Here is a 14,331-nt window from a genome sequence, read left to right as displayed (position 1 = left end):
AATAAGCCATACAGAGAAAGACTGATACCATATGTGTTCACTCTTATGTGGATCCTGAGAAACTTAACAGAAACCCATGGGGGAGGGGAAGGAAAAAAAAAAAAGAGGTTAGAGTGGGAGAGAGCCAAAGCATAAGAGACTCTTAAAAACTGAGAACAAACTGAGGGTTGATGGGGGGTGAGAGGGAGGGGAGGGTGGGTGATGGGTATTGAGGAGGGCACCTTTTGGGATGAGCACTGGGTGTTGTATGGAAACCATTTTGACAATAAATTTCATATATTGAAAAAAAAAAACCACAATGAGATATCACCTTACACCCATCAGAACAGCTAGATCCACTCCATGTCTTCATGGTTCATTCCTCATCACTTTAAGTCTCTGCTCAAATGTGAGCTTTACAGGGAAGTCTTCCCTGACCTTCCTGCTTTAAATGTAAATGGTGGTCCCCACTCATCCCCCGGTACCCTATTCCCCTTCTGTACTATTTATGTTTTTTCCCTGTAGTACTTATCACCTTCTAAATAATTATAATTATTTCTTTTATTCTATTTCTCTAGAATGTACACTCTTATGATTTTTGTCTGTTTTATTAATCACTGAATCCTTAGCACCAAGAACCTGGTGTACCTCAACAGTAGGTGGTGAGAAAGAAAAAGAGGAACGCCTGACAAGCAGAAGCCGGCCTGACACTCACAACCAGGCCATGTTCTTCTCCTATGGGACATAAACAATCACAGAATACCAACAACAGACAGGCTACTCTGCAACTAAGATTAAATGAAGCAAAGCAAACCATTTCACGATTTTATCTAAGCACAGACAGAAACAAGTTCCCTGTGTCATCCACAAAGTACCAAACACTTCATCTCTTGGCTAAAATAAGTAACTACTGTTTCTTCACCAATGATTGCTTCATCCTCATTCTAGTCTCCTCTCCTTTCAGATAAGGTTTACTGCTTGATTTCTACCAAATCATAGAAATCGGGGGTACTGCTAACAGCATCCAATCTAGACCAAACCCAACTTTTCTGGATCCTCCCACCAATTACCCAACCAAAGTCCAAATCCTATAATAGGTTCTTTCTAAAGCCTCCTTACAGAGAGAGATGCCATGCATGTGTTCTCCCTCATTAGTAAGTACTAAACCTAATGTGTTCAACTACAGGGGTGTCCCTAGTGGTCTTTAGCAGAAAGGCATTGACAGTGCCCAGAAAATATTTGTTGAATGAAGGAAGGAAGGAGGGAAGAAAGGAAGGAAGGAAGGAAGGAAGGAAGGAAGGAAGGAAGGAAGGAAGAAAGGAAGCATTATCCTATGTATATAATGTTCTTAACCCAACATTCACTGATTAAATACATTGCCGTCTACTCAGTTAAGTATTCTAAATTTAATGGTAGCTCTAAAGCATTTATCTCCACTTTATAAGGTTCACTTAATCAAGTTCTTATTGAAATTTAGTTTTAATCCAGTCTCTCTCCAGAACTGTAGTTAATAAATCTATGAAAAAATTAGACCAAAAGATGCCTGTCCGTTTCTTCAGGGTATAAAGGTATCTCGGCCTTTCCTTTATCTGGTATGAATCAACACTGCTTAGAAAGGATATACACCTCCAAAGTAAATGTCACTTCAGGATTAAACTTAGTAGAGCCTGAACACACACACATACACACACACACACACACACACACACATGCCACACCCTATTCATTCTATCAGCTTCAGAGCTTAGGTATATTGAACACTGTGCTCTGCAATCAGGATCTACACTCTGATCTTTATGACAATTATAACCTTAGAGAGCTATATGTACATTCAAAGTTTATTTGATGATTATGTGTCTGCTATAAACAATCCTGGAATTACAGTTAATACAATGAAGTAAAGAACCTATTGCCCATTTACTCAAGGAACTGAGAATGTGCATGAGGAGATGTCAGGTTCTAAATCATGATTCGGTGCAAGGATTTCAATTTTCATTGAATTCAATTTCACATCCATGAGAAGTGAACACAAAAATAACGACTTAAATTTACCTCATCTATATCAAAGAAAGTATATTCTCTAAGCTTTAAGGGGAAAATATTCTGCTCCTTGTCTCTCCCTAATCCTGCCCTGGCAGATATGTTGGTTCAAGTGCTGACAGCCTGTGCACACGGTCAACCAAATAGATGCCTAAGAATAGCACAGGAAAGGATATACTTGACTAGAGTTAATGACAATCACTGCATTCTTAGGAAAAGGCTCTGGGGGTTGTCTTATCCATAAACAAAGAGCAAACTGGATTTATGTGCTCAATACTTTCAGGAGGTTCTCAATACATGCTGGTTGTTTGATTCATTTCAACGGAATAAGGTCACATCAGTGTCCTCTGCATGAAAAGGCACTTGTTATCTACCTCCATTGGGTCCTATGCTGTGTTGTAATGCCAAGCAAACAGGTTTTCTGCAACTTGGAAATCTATGACACTGATCCAGAATGTTGATATAGGACAAGTTAAACAGAGTACAGACAGCTGAGCAAATATTAAAGAAGTCTATGAATTAATAAATAATATTAAAATTTTGTACAAGTAGAGTGAGTACATAAGTTTAACTGGGAATGTTGGCAAGAAACCTTGATGAATGTTTGCCTGGACTAGGTAAGGCCATGGAGAATTCACAACCTTTTCACTAATGAATCATCATGCAGTCTAGCAGGCTGTTAAAATAAATCTGGTTTCCCACACCAGTCTTCCCCACTAGACCTGTTTTGGAGACTTGGAATTTCCCCAAAAAGCCAAGGTCCTATGAGCATTCTCAGAAGATGTCAATTATTCGCTGTTGGCTAAAGACAGTACCTCTAGCAGCTCTAAACCTTTTTCAAATTAAGTGAAGAAAACTAGTTCTATTAGTCTTAATAAAAAGTAGTATTTTGGTTTCCTTCTTTGCTTCAACCAAGCAATCAATCAGAAATAATATTTGTAAAACATTCTCTTTTCCTGCATACCTCTTTTGAGGTATTAACCTCACAACAGACCTGGTGAAGATGTTATTAATATACTCATTTTACAGAGCTGAAGAGGAATGAAGTAAATTTCCTGTATCCTAAGGGTGCAAATGCTCCTTAATATTTCCCTGTAAAATATTTTAAGATTAAGCTTATAATAGATAGCAAGGACTTTGAAGATCTTACTATTAAAATAATAATCTATAATTATCTATTATCTATTATCATCTATAATAAGATCTTATTTTTATTAAAATACTTTATGACTAAGGTGTACTATCAATCAACAAAAATTATTTAGTGGCAAGCCCGATGATATATATCTATGCACAGAATTAAATAATTGTCTTTGGCCTCAGAAAGTTTACATCCCATTTAAAAGGCAAGTTTGTGAATGTTCTGTGAACCCTTAGAGACATAAAGAATAATGAGAACTGGCCTGGTCAGAGAAGGCTCAGCCAAGATGAAATCCAAGTGTAAGTGGGAAGGATGCCATGGCTGTGGCTAAGAAGAGGAAGCAAGGGCAGTGGGGAGAGGGTAAAGGAGCCCATGACAAGGCAAGAGTGTGTTCATGTGGAAATCAGGAGATTAGTCAGAGAAGTGGCAAATGTATTCATGCAGCACTTAGCACCGGACCTTGAATATAAGAAGCACATAGGAAAGAAAAAGATGAAAAGTAAAGCTGAGTCTCAAGCAGTGAACAGTCATTCCCTAATCTATCAATCAGATAATCGCTGCTTCTTCCGCAGAAAGCAGAAATGTCTTCCCAGTACTTCCTCAAGAAAATAAAACTGTCACCACAGTTCCTATTTTTTCAGGAGAAGTTCTAATATTTTTTCGATTTTATGACAAAGGCAGTCATTGAAAAATTTCGAGTAGGAATTTCAATTTAATTTTAATTGAATTGAAATTTAATTTTGAAAGGAAAATGAATCTGGCTGTATGAGACTTAGGTAAGAGTCAAGGGAGAATGACGGTGAAAATAGCTAGAACTCAAGTGCACGATGCAGGTAACAGAATATGAGACCCAGGAGGGAACTTTTGAGTGACAAAGAGAAAAATAGTCACATAAAAGAGTAATTACATAGCTCAAAGTATTAGGATGCAATGATCGATAAGATGAAAAAGGGAGGAAAATATACCAGATTTTACTCTATGATTTTAAAAAAAATTTTTAATGTTTATTATTTTTGAGAGAGAGACAGAGAGCAAGCAGGGAAGGGGCAGAGAGAGAGAGGGAGGCACAGAATCAAAGCAGGCTCCAGGCTGTGAGCTGTCAGCACAGAGCCTGATGCGGGACTTAAAGTCACAGACCACGAGATCATGACCTGAGCTGTAGTCGGCCACCCAACCAACTGAGCCACCCAGGCACCCCTACTCTATGATTTCAAATCAGAGGAACTCTGAGGAAACATTGTAGTGACAGAAACAGAGATGAGTGCCAAGGAGGCAGTAGTACAATAATAATAGGACAATATTTTTCCTTCATCCCCTCCCATGTGAATGTGGAACAGCAGTTAGTTTTTTGTTGTTTTCCAGCAGCTAACTTTTTATCCTCGTCCTGGAAAAGAGGACTTTCTATCAAAGAAGACAGAAGAAAATGTCTGGAGGTGTTAAGATATGTGGCCGGTGTCCTGACCAGAACCCTGACCTCAAACTGAGCTCAACTCAGTTCCAGGACTGAGTTGAGAGTGGGTGGATGTTAGGGAAAACAAAATGACACAATTTGATGCAGGGGCAGGAACAACAAGCCACTGCCCTACGACCCAAGTGGGAGCATGCCTGAAGTTGGTAGTTATCATACAAGACTCTTTCCTTTTCTGCAATGCAATCAATCATCATCACATTTATCTTCAAATACATCAACCCAGTCTCCTGAACTTAGTCAACGAAGAGAACAGTGTCACTTACAAAAAGAGAGGGATAAGGACAAGTGTTTGAAAGGGTTTTTGCAAAGGCTGTTGCCACGTCTTCCAGATGATTATTATCTGGTGGTCCTCCTAAAAATAAATACTAGCATTGGAATGATCTGCACTGGACGGGGTTTCTTTCCGTTTGTTTTGTCAGGGAAAGGAAGGCAGGTAGTGAGTTCTATCCTGGTTTCTGTATATATGGCACGGTTTTACCTAAGTTCAAAAAAATACTTCGAACTCAGTCTAGCTGTTGTATTCTTCCTCAGTGTTGATATCACTTTGTCCAATTCAAAATTTCTAAATAAAACAAAGAGGAATAAGAGCTTAATACACATTGCAAACTATTACCCTTACAATGTGTGCTGCTTGATATATATTTTGGCACCACACACACACACACACACACACACACACACACACACACAGGGGCTGTGAGTTCGTGGCCTTGAATTAATGTCTGTCCCAGATGTTACTTAAGTAAGTCCTCTTAACTTCGACAGCCACCTACCTGCATTTTTAAATCTTGCCCCACAATGGACTACGTTTTCCAAGAGCACACGTCGAGAGAAGCCCATGAAGTGCATTGTGGGAATTGTAGTCCTGGGTGACTTTCTTTTCTTCCCGGCCCTGGACCCACGCTCGGATTCCGGGAGGGTTGAACCCAGGATCTACCAATTAGCTGGGGCCATGTCGGTGAGGCCGTGGTCCTACCGGGAAAGCCCGTGTGGGAACCTCGCAAAATGATTGGTCAATGCATGACCCCGGGGGCGGAGCAATAGGGTGGGCGGGAAGACTGCGACGATTGGGCACGGAGCCCGCGGCGGCGGGCGGGGATTGGCTGCGCACTGGGGCAGGGAGGCCTGGGAAGGGGCGGAGGAAGGAGACCAGAGCAGGAAGAGCAGCGGTGAGGCGGTGGCGGTGGCTGAGTTGGTGGTGGCAGAGGCGAAAGCGACAGCTCCAGGGGGTGGCAGCGGCCGCGAGAGCAGGATGCGAGTCCGGGTTGGGCTGACGCTGCTGCTCTGTGCGGTGCTGCTGGGCTCGGCCTCGGCGTCCTCGGGTCAGTATCCGCCCCCTCGGATTGGAGGCCGGGAGCCACCGCCCCCCGGCCTCCATCCCGGGGCAGGGCCGTGGGGGCTCAAGCTGGAGACTGCACTCTCTGGTCACACCTCGCACTAGCCTGTCGCTCGTTGTCTTTCCTTGGACTTTGGCTGGCCTGGACTGGAGCGGGTATTTAGGGAGCTAGAGAGGGGAGGGAAAGAAGGGGCGGTCACCCTGCCCACACCTCTCCTGACTTAACAAACTTTAAGCAACTCCTCGCGAATGAGGAATTGACCCTGGAAATGAATCCCAACAGCTGGCTTAGATCCACAGAGGTACCTGAGCCTTTTGGAACTTCCTCGACTCTCATACAGATTATGTGCTTGAGATTTGTAAGTTAAGTAATTGACACACCTGGATCTATCACTGAGCAGAGCAAGGGCCATCAAAACCAGGATGTTGACAGTGGTTTGGCGGATTTGCTTAATACCTGAGGTGGTCCCTTGTCTGTCTATTTAAAAATGAAGACTTTTGATATAATTGTGCCCACTCTCTATCCCTTTTCAGGAAATATTCCTGAGGAAGTGGTGTTTACCTCTGTCACGGTTTTGGAGTTGCCCCATGTTTGTTGACAGTAACTCTATGATTTTTGAGAAAATTTGGTCCCTATAGATTTAAAATGTATAGCAACTCGTTTTCATTTTTTGGATAGATACAGAAATGTGCCTTTGACTTGATTTTCCAGTTAGCTGATTTATACTGTGGTTTGTTTTTTATTTTTTAATAGTTCAGTATGCCTACATCTGAAAACTTCTATTTTGAAAATGTTGATAAAGAAACAGTGTTTCTAATTGTTGGTAAAGAAACAATTAGTACAATAAAGCTTTTGAATTTTAATCAGTTTAGTTAACAAGACAGCTGTTCTGCGGCTTTAAATTTTTTTGGAACAAGGCAGGGTATAAATGTCAACTCTTTTTTTTTTTCCAACAGAAAATTTCCCAGATGGTTATTTGAATCCCCAAATTATCTGTCCTAGTTGTAAGTCGATGCCATAACGTCATTCTGTTTCTAAAATGAGAGGTCTAAACCTAAAATTCTATCCATAATGTGGTTTGAGATACCATTTCAAAAGCAACAAGCATATGCTAGTTACTTAACTGCCAACATCATCCTTTAAGGTCTGCCTTATCCCCTTTTAGTGATGGTTTGTATTCATAACCAAGTCTTCAAAAACTCTACATAACTCTTGAAGCCCTGCTTGCATTTATTTGACCAAAAGAAGTATGAAATGGAGCTGTTGAGTGTAATGGATAGAGTAACTGATGGACCTCAGACCACTTGCATCAGAATTCCTCTTAGGAGTTTGTTAAACATGCAGTTTTAGGTCTGGAACAGGTCAGCCATCTGTAGTTTAACAAAGTTCACAAGTGATTTCTTCACGCTAAAGTATAAGAACTACTTAAGGAACATGGTAAATATTCCTCCGAGTTCAGTCTGCAAAATTTAAGGAAAATTAAAGCGTAGAAACATTTTCCTGCATCTTCCATTAAGTTATTTCATATACTTAGAGCTTCATGTCAGTGGAGATGATACTTGAAGAAGTCATTTAAGCAACAGTTGGGATTCTCGGGTAGTTAAAATAGTTTATTAAGACTGAAATGTTAAATCTTTGGACTGTGTTGGTGTAAGCAGAGATTTCCATTGTAGTTAAACTGTGCCAAAGCATTTCTCTGGCAAAGGCAAAATCCATGTTTAGCCACAACTAAAACCGTATAGATGTGCGTGCTGACAAACAATAAAGGCAGTACTGTACTCACATGAAGTGCAAATATGGTAAAACACTTGTGTGAGGTAAAGTTTTAGAAATTGAGTACATGGCTTTTTAGTTGACTTTTTTATTCATTAAATTGCTTATTCATACAGGAAGTCCACCTCATTATTAGTTTAGATTTAAAGATTTGCTCCTATTTAAAACTCAAGTGTTGGGTCATAATTTGTGTTGACTTAAAGTTTGAATATTAGTGGTTACCTAGAGCAAGTTGCATTTATTACCAGTTAGAATATAATCGGCCAACAAAGGAAATATCTATCCTGTCACTGTTAGTAGCTATTATTTCATAGTTTGTCTTAGAGGCATATAAAAATATGAAACTTTTATTAGCAATGTTTTCTTTTTCCTGTGAATAAATAAAGGAGGGCATTAAAAAGGCATTTCTCCTTCATTCTCTTGATAATGAAAAATGCTATAATTTTTCTCACTTAGAAATACATGTTTTCTTGGGTTGCCTGGGTGGTTCAGTGAGTTAAGCGTCTGACTTCCTCTCAGGTCATGATCTCACTGTTTGTGGGTTCAAGCCCCGTGTCAGGCTCTGTGTTGACAGCTCAGGGCCCGGAACCTGCTGTGAATTCTGTGTCTCCCTCTCTCTGCCCTTCCCCTACTTGTACTCTGTCTCTCAAAAATAAAAACATTAAAAAAAAAGACATACATATTTTCTTATTTTCAACAGGAAGAGATAGTTTACTTTTTTTTCTTTGTGCCAACAGTGTTACAGAATCTTTTAAATTAGATCCACTGCTAAGTTTTTCAGATAATAGTTCTATTATCATACTCAAAGAGTAAATTTGAGATTGCAGAGGATGTTTAATTTCATTGTTCTTTTGTTCCTTAAAACATTGTGAGTCAACGGGGCAGGTGGTATTACTCTCTCTTGATGCGTTGAGAAAAAGGCTAAGGAAGCTTGCTGTATTGAACCATGTATGTATTAACATGTAATGAAGCCAGGTTTTGAAGCTAGCTCTCCAGGCCTTGATTTGGGAGTAATTAAAATCAGGGGTATTGTAGGATCTGCACAGAATCTATGGCAAATCAGAGAACAGGATGTCTGCTGTCTTTCACCAAACTCTTAATACTTTCTGAGTTTGAAGGTCTATCAGTCTGTTTAGTTTACATAACAAATTGGAAAATGAATCTGTGATGATTACTTTTCCCTGAAAGAATATCTCTGATACTTTTTGCAGTTTGGTTAGCTGATATAATGAAAATTGGTCTTTTTCAGAGGAAGGTGTACAATTATTAAAGTAATGTAAACCATTATATTTTGGATGTGTTGCTATTGAATGAGAAATGTGTAACTCTTCGTTGAATTCTTTTGCATTTTTTTCTTGATGTCTGTGTTCTGATAAAAGCATTATTATTTTCTTTTTATTTATGCATAACTTCAGTGTCTTTAATTGTTACCTGACTGCTATATATGAGAAGTTTCTAGATTATAAGCAACTTCTATAAAAGTGTTATGTGAATGGATATATCAGTTTGAAAGAGAAAATAGCTTATGCCTTAAGACTACCATCTGGAGTAGTCTTTCCCAGTTTAGTAAATGAGAGAGAGTTCTCTTATTTACCAGTAACCTTAGTATATATTCCTAGTTTGAAGAGAGAAGAGAGAGAAGCATGATGCAATTCACGTGAAATAACCCTGATGTCACAAGTTTCCATGTCTCTTGGAGTTCAGAAACACATTTTGCCAGTCAAACGTCTAATAGCTTGTAGTGTCTCAAATGTACATATCTTAAAATTTATTTATAGGTGTCTGTATTATATACCTATTAGCTACGTATGTGACCTGTGTTGAGAAGGTACTAAATTTCATGATTTAGTGATCAGTAATTTAAGAGTTCCAGCTCATCTAAAGTTTCAGTATGTAGGTATATACTATATATATCTGTGCATTTAATGACTGCTCTTGATATATTAGTTAATGTTTGTGATTAAACACATCCATACATACAACCTTTTTTTTTTTTTTAATGTTTATTTTTGAGAGAGAGAGAGAAAGAGACAGAGCATGAGCAGGGAAGGGGCAGAGACAGAGGGAGACACAGAATCCAAAGCAGGCTCCAGGCTCTGACTTGTCAGCCCAGAGCCTGATGTGGGGCTCGAACCCGCAAACCGTGAGATCATGCCCTGAACCAAAGTCAGATGCTTAATCCACTGAGCCACCCAGATGCCCCCATACATACAACTTTGATATATAATGAAGATGATTTTTTTTCCTTTATCCAAGATTTGCTGAGAATGGAATTTGAACTGTATGTTAAACCTTGGGCTTTGGGTAAAACTTGTGAAGAAGTTAGCATGAAGGATGATTGTTCATTAACTGGCATCACTACCTAAATGTTATGGGCACTATGGGACTAATGCATGCTATACCTTCCTCTTCCCCACTCATCAGAAAAAAAACATATTTGGAAGGCAGTCTAAAAGTAGTTAATGTGGAAGTAGCTATGGTTTAAGTATGTGAATTGACAGCACTTTTCTTATATGGCAAAACCTCAGTAGTAGACTAGTTTTCTCAAATATTCAAGAGAAATACTGTGAAATAGTGTTGTGTATTTTGTACATAATGAGTTGCTTATACTTCTTAAAGTTAGCTCACTACTTTGATAATACAAACCCCAAAGCATGTTTTTGTTAGGCTTGAAAGAGTTGCAAGTTATGAATAATATTTAAGGTGTAACCATATGAAGTAAAGATAAATGACAACCAGAACACCAAATTTCCTGGTAAAAAGCACATGGTTTTATAGCATTTTGTCTGCTGGTTAATTTCCCATATAACTTACAGAGCAGGCAATACTGAAGCTCACTCCTGGATAAAATCAGGTAATTTTAAGACTAAGAAGGCAACTTAGAGATCATGTGGCAGTTGTTTTTAAACTGGCCAGGAATACAAAGATCAAACACATGCATATGGACACTGGGTTGTTGAATGTGTTTGTATAAGATCAGAAAAAAGAATGACAAGTTGCCAGAAAAGAAGTTATAGGAAAGCACAAAAGGAGTAATAGAAGGAAGGTTAACATAATTGGACAAAGCCAAAGCAGCAGATAGGAGTTTGGAAGAAAGGTGTAACCAGGGTCTAGATTCATTGTTTATTTAATAAGAGATCTTAATTTCTTAATAAGAAACATGATGGTTTGATGCTACTTTTTATTTGTATCTGGTTATATCCCGAATAGAGTAGAACACAAATCCTAAATATCTTAGTCTGGCAATTGTACACTCACATAATAATAATTCTTAGTGTCCATCTTTAGTAGTCTCAGTGAACAGTAAGATGCTAATCAGTACTAAGATAAGCTATGTAATTCCAGATTCTGATCAGAGGAAAATAATAGGTGGTATCCTGAACCACAAAATCAGAGATTGATTTTTATAAATTTAGTAACACATTCTTAGTAGTAGACTTAATATGTGCAGAAGAATTGGATGGTTATGTGCAGAAGTGTCTGGTTTTGGTGGTGGTAGTGGTAGCTGGTCTTCCTGCCTATATAACAGATGGAGCTGCCGTTGTGCCCGGGGAGAGAAGAAGGACTACTCCAGCCAGCCCCTTGTTTTGCTTTCACCTAGTATTTTCTGAGCAGTTGCTGAACACAAGCAATTTTTAGGTAATTCTAGGTGTATTTATCAAGTGTCTGATTATTATTTGTTGTACTTATTAAGTGCTTTAATAATATCTGCAATTTTCCAGCAAGAAGGATGACTAAAATTGTCTTAAAATTTCTTTACAGATGAGGAAGGCAGTCAAGATGAATCCTTAGATTCCAAGGTGTGTACTAAAATTTGCATGGACCAGTATTTAATGCCCAATTTAAAAGTATGGATTCATGTATCTTAAAAAGGATATGAAATCTGCATCTTTTGAGCATAGAATTGGGTTAAGAAAAACATAGCTGATATTCAGTGTACTAGTTCTTCCGGAGGGGGGGAAGGTAGGAATCACTGACCTGTAGGAAGGAGAATAATAAATACTGTGTTTTCATTCACAGTGTTGGTTATTAGGTTTAATTTTAACTTAAATGTGCTGTGTAAGAGCCTGAAGGCAGTAACATTTTTTTTTTTTAACGTTTATTTATTTTTGAGACAGAGAGAGACAGAGCATGAATGGGGGAAGGTCAGAGAGAGAGGGAGACACAGACTCTGAAACAGGCTCCAGGCTCTGAGCTGTCAGCACAGAGCCCGACGCGGGGCTCGAACTCACGGACCTCAAGATCATGACCAGAGCCGAAGTCGAACGCTTAATCGACTGAGCCACCCAGGCGCCCCAAGGCAGTAACACTTTTCCTGCCTAATGAGAGATTGATTTTATTTCTGTTTTTTTTTTTTAAGTATTTTTAATTTTGAAGGCTTAACCTCTGCCATTTGTTTCCACTTATATATCAATTTTTATACATCTGTTGAGCTAAATTGGTTGATTGAGTGAATAAGGCTGATTATTATGCATCCAAGGAAACCATTCAGTTATGATCTCTGATCTCTAGATTTGAGGAAACACAGATAAGAATCAGAAAGTTGTAGTACGGGGCTAGCATAAGGGGAAGTATAAGAGATGTTGGGAACTTATAGGGAAAGACCCTAATCCAGACTTCAGGAATTAAGGAAGGCTTCCTGGGGGAAGTAACATTTAAGTTGAAATTGGAAGAGTCAGGTTAGGCAAGTGATGAAGGCATGTGATGAATACATACCACAGTGGTATGTATTCAGAGTTTAGAGAGACGACCAGCTCCTTCACAGCTGAAGGAGATGTATCTGGATTAATAAAAGTAGTGGTCAAATTAGGTTGGAAACTAAAAATACTTTACATTCTCAGACCCCTTTGCCATCAGATGAGTCGTCGGTAAAGGATCACAGCACAGCAGGCAGAGTAGTCGCTGGTCAGATCTTTCTTGATTCAGAAGAATCAGAATTAGAATCACCTATTCAAGAAGAGGAAGACAGCCTCAGGAGTCAAGAAGCGGAAAGTGTCACAGAAGAAATCAGCTTTCTAGAATCTCCAAATCCAGAAAACCAGGACTACGAAGAACCATCGAAAGTACGGAAACAAGGTAGTCTGGGCATTTTCTTTGCTTTTGCCTGATTTAGAAAGGAGACAACTAAAATTTAAACCAGTGTAGAAAGATGCAAATGTCTAGTTTCTAATTTTGAACCATATATAATATATGAAGTGTGGTAGTATAGGATTTTCTAGATTTTTATATGTCATAGTTATTCATTTAATGGATTTGACCCGTTACATAAGCTGAATTTGATGATGAGAATTGCATTTGTATTACAGTAATATCCTAACATTTCTTTTTGCACTCCAGTATATAATTATCTGTCTGCATGGTACACAAAATAGAAACTCAAGAAAGATTGTCTAATATGCTGTTCTGGTTATTTTCAGAATTGTGTTAAGATTTTTGCTACAATAACCTTCCCTGTCACTCTAGGAAATTGATGTAGGTGTTTATTCCTCTAACTGAAGCTCACATACACTTTAATTCTTTTCTAACTTTAACCTTCTTGATACCCTCTGTTTTTAAATTTACAACTTGCTCTTTCTCACAATAGAGTGTGCTAAATACCTATCCTTCTAAAATTAATTGTTAATGAATCCACTCTGCCCTGTCCCATCAGCCTCCTGTCATTTAGTTTATTATTTCAGATATCACTACCATACCCACTTATTATTTCCATTACTAACTACTTTTAGAAATTGATCCAGATTTGACCTTTCAAAAATACAATTTCTTTATTATAAATACCCATACTTGCAAATAGAAAAACTGTGTAAAAAAATTAAAAGCATCTTAATTCCACCAACTAGACATAACAGCTGTTAACATTATGGAGAAAACTCAGGATCTTTTCTAAATACATAGTTTTCAGAAGACTAAAATGGGACAAAATGTATATTCTATTTTATAGCCTATATTTTGTGCCTTAACAGTTTATCTTGAACAATTTCCTTTATCATTTAGTATTCTTTTACAATGTGATGGTTAATGACTATAAAAAATTTTACACGTAGGGGTGCCTGGCTGGCTCAGTCAGAAGCGCACGCGTCTCTTGATCTTGGGATCCTGAATCTGAGCCCCGCGCTGGGTATTTACTTAAATAAGTAAAACTTAAAAAAAAAATTGACATGTCATAAGTTGGAAATAGGTTGTTTACAATGCTTTTTGTTGGGTGACCATTTTAGATGTATCCTTGCGCACATCTATGAAAATTTTCAGAGAATTAGTTTTTTAAATATGCTGGACTAAATATAAAATTTTAAAAGACATTCGATACATACTGTTAAGTTGTTCTTAGGAAAAGTAATTGTTTACTTCCTTTGAAACTGCTCCTTTTCCTGCACCTCAGCCAGTGTGTATTACCATTTTTAAGTTTTTGCCAAATACTATAGCTTAATTCATTCTTTTTTATGTTTTATAAGGGAGACTTTGAAACATGCACAAAAGTAGAGGATGTAATGGGCCCCTGTACCCATCTCCCGGAGTCAGTGGCCCTCTACAATCCCATTCTTGTTGCGTCTCTGCCACCCCACACACATTAACTCTTTTCTTTCCTAGAG

General features: G+C 38.4%; 1 protein-coding gene and 1 long non-coding RNA gene across 2 annotated transcripts in view; one reads left to right on the top strand and one right to left on the bottom strand.

Annotated features, from left to right (window-relative positions):
* The window catches only part of LOC132670164 (uncharacterized), a 114,189-nt gene extending 108,640 nt beyond the window's left edge, over nt 1-5,549 (bottom strand). The window contains exon 1 of the long non-coding RNA XR_009606477.3: nt 5,401-5,549. This is a non-coding gene — a long non-coding RNA (uncharacterized LOC132670164). The remainder of the gene's footprint in view (nt 1-5,400) is intronic.
* Nucleotides 5,550-5,761: 212 nt separating this feature from the next.
* The window catches only part of SEL1L (SEL1L adaptor subunit of SYVN1 ubiquitin ligase), a 53,948-nt gene continuing 45,378 nt past the window's right edge, over nt 5,762-14,331 (top strand). Inside the window, exons 1-3 of the mRNA XM_060620461.3 lie at nt 5,762-5,953; nt 11,504-11,541; nt 12,583-12,817. Coding sequence (XP_060476444.1) covers nt 5,884-5,953; nt 11,504-11,541; nt 12,583-12,817 — 343 coding nt within the window. The 5' untranslated portion in view covers nt 5,762-5,883. The remainder of the gene's footprint in view (nt 5,954-11,503; nt 11,542-12,582; nt 12,818-14,331) is intronic.

Source organism: Panthera onca, chromosome B3 (genome assembly GCF_046562875.1).
Source record: "Panthera onca isolate mPanOnc1 chromosome B3, mPanOnc1 haplotype 2, whole genome shotgun sequence".
Taxonomy (NCBI): Eukaryota; Metazoa; Chordata; class Mammalia; order Carnivora; family Felidae; genus Panthera; species Panthera onca.
Note: the sequence above shows the minus strand (reverse complement) of the source record. Positions and strands in the feature narration are given on the sequence as shown.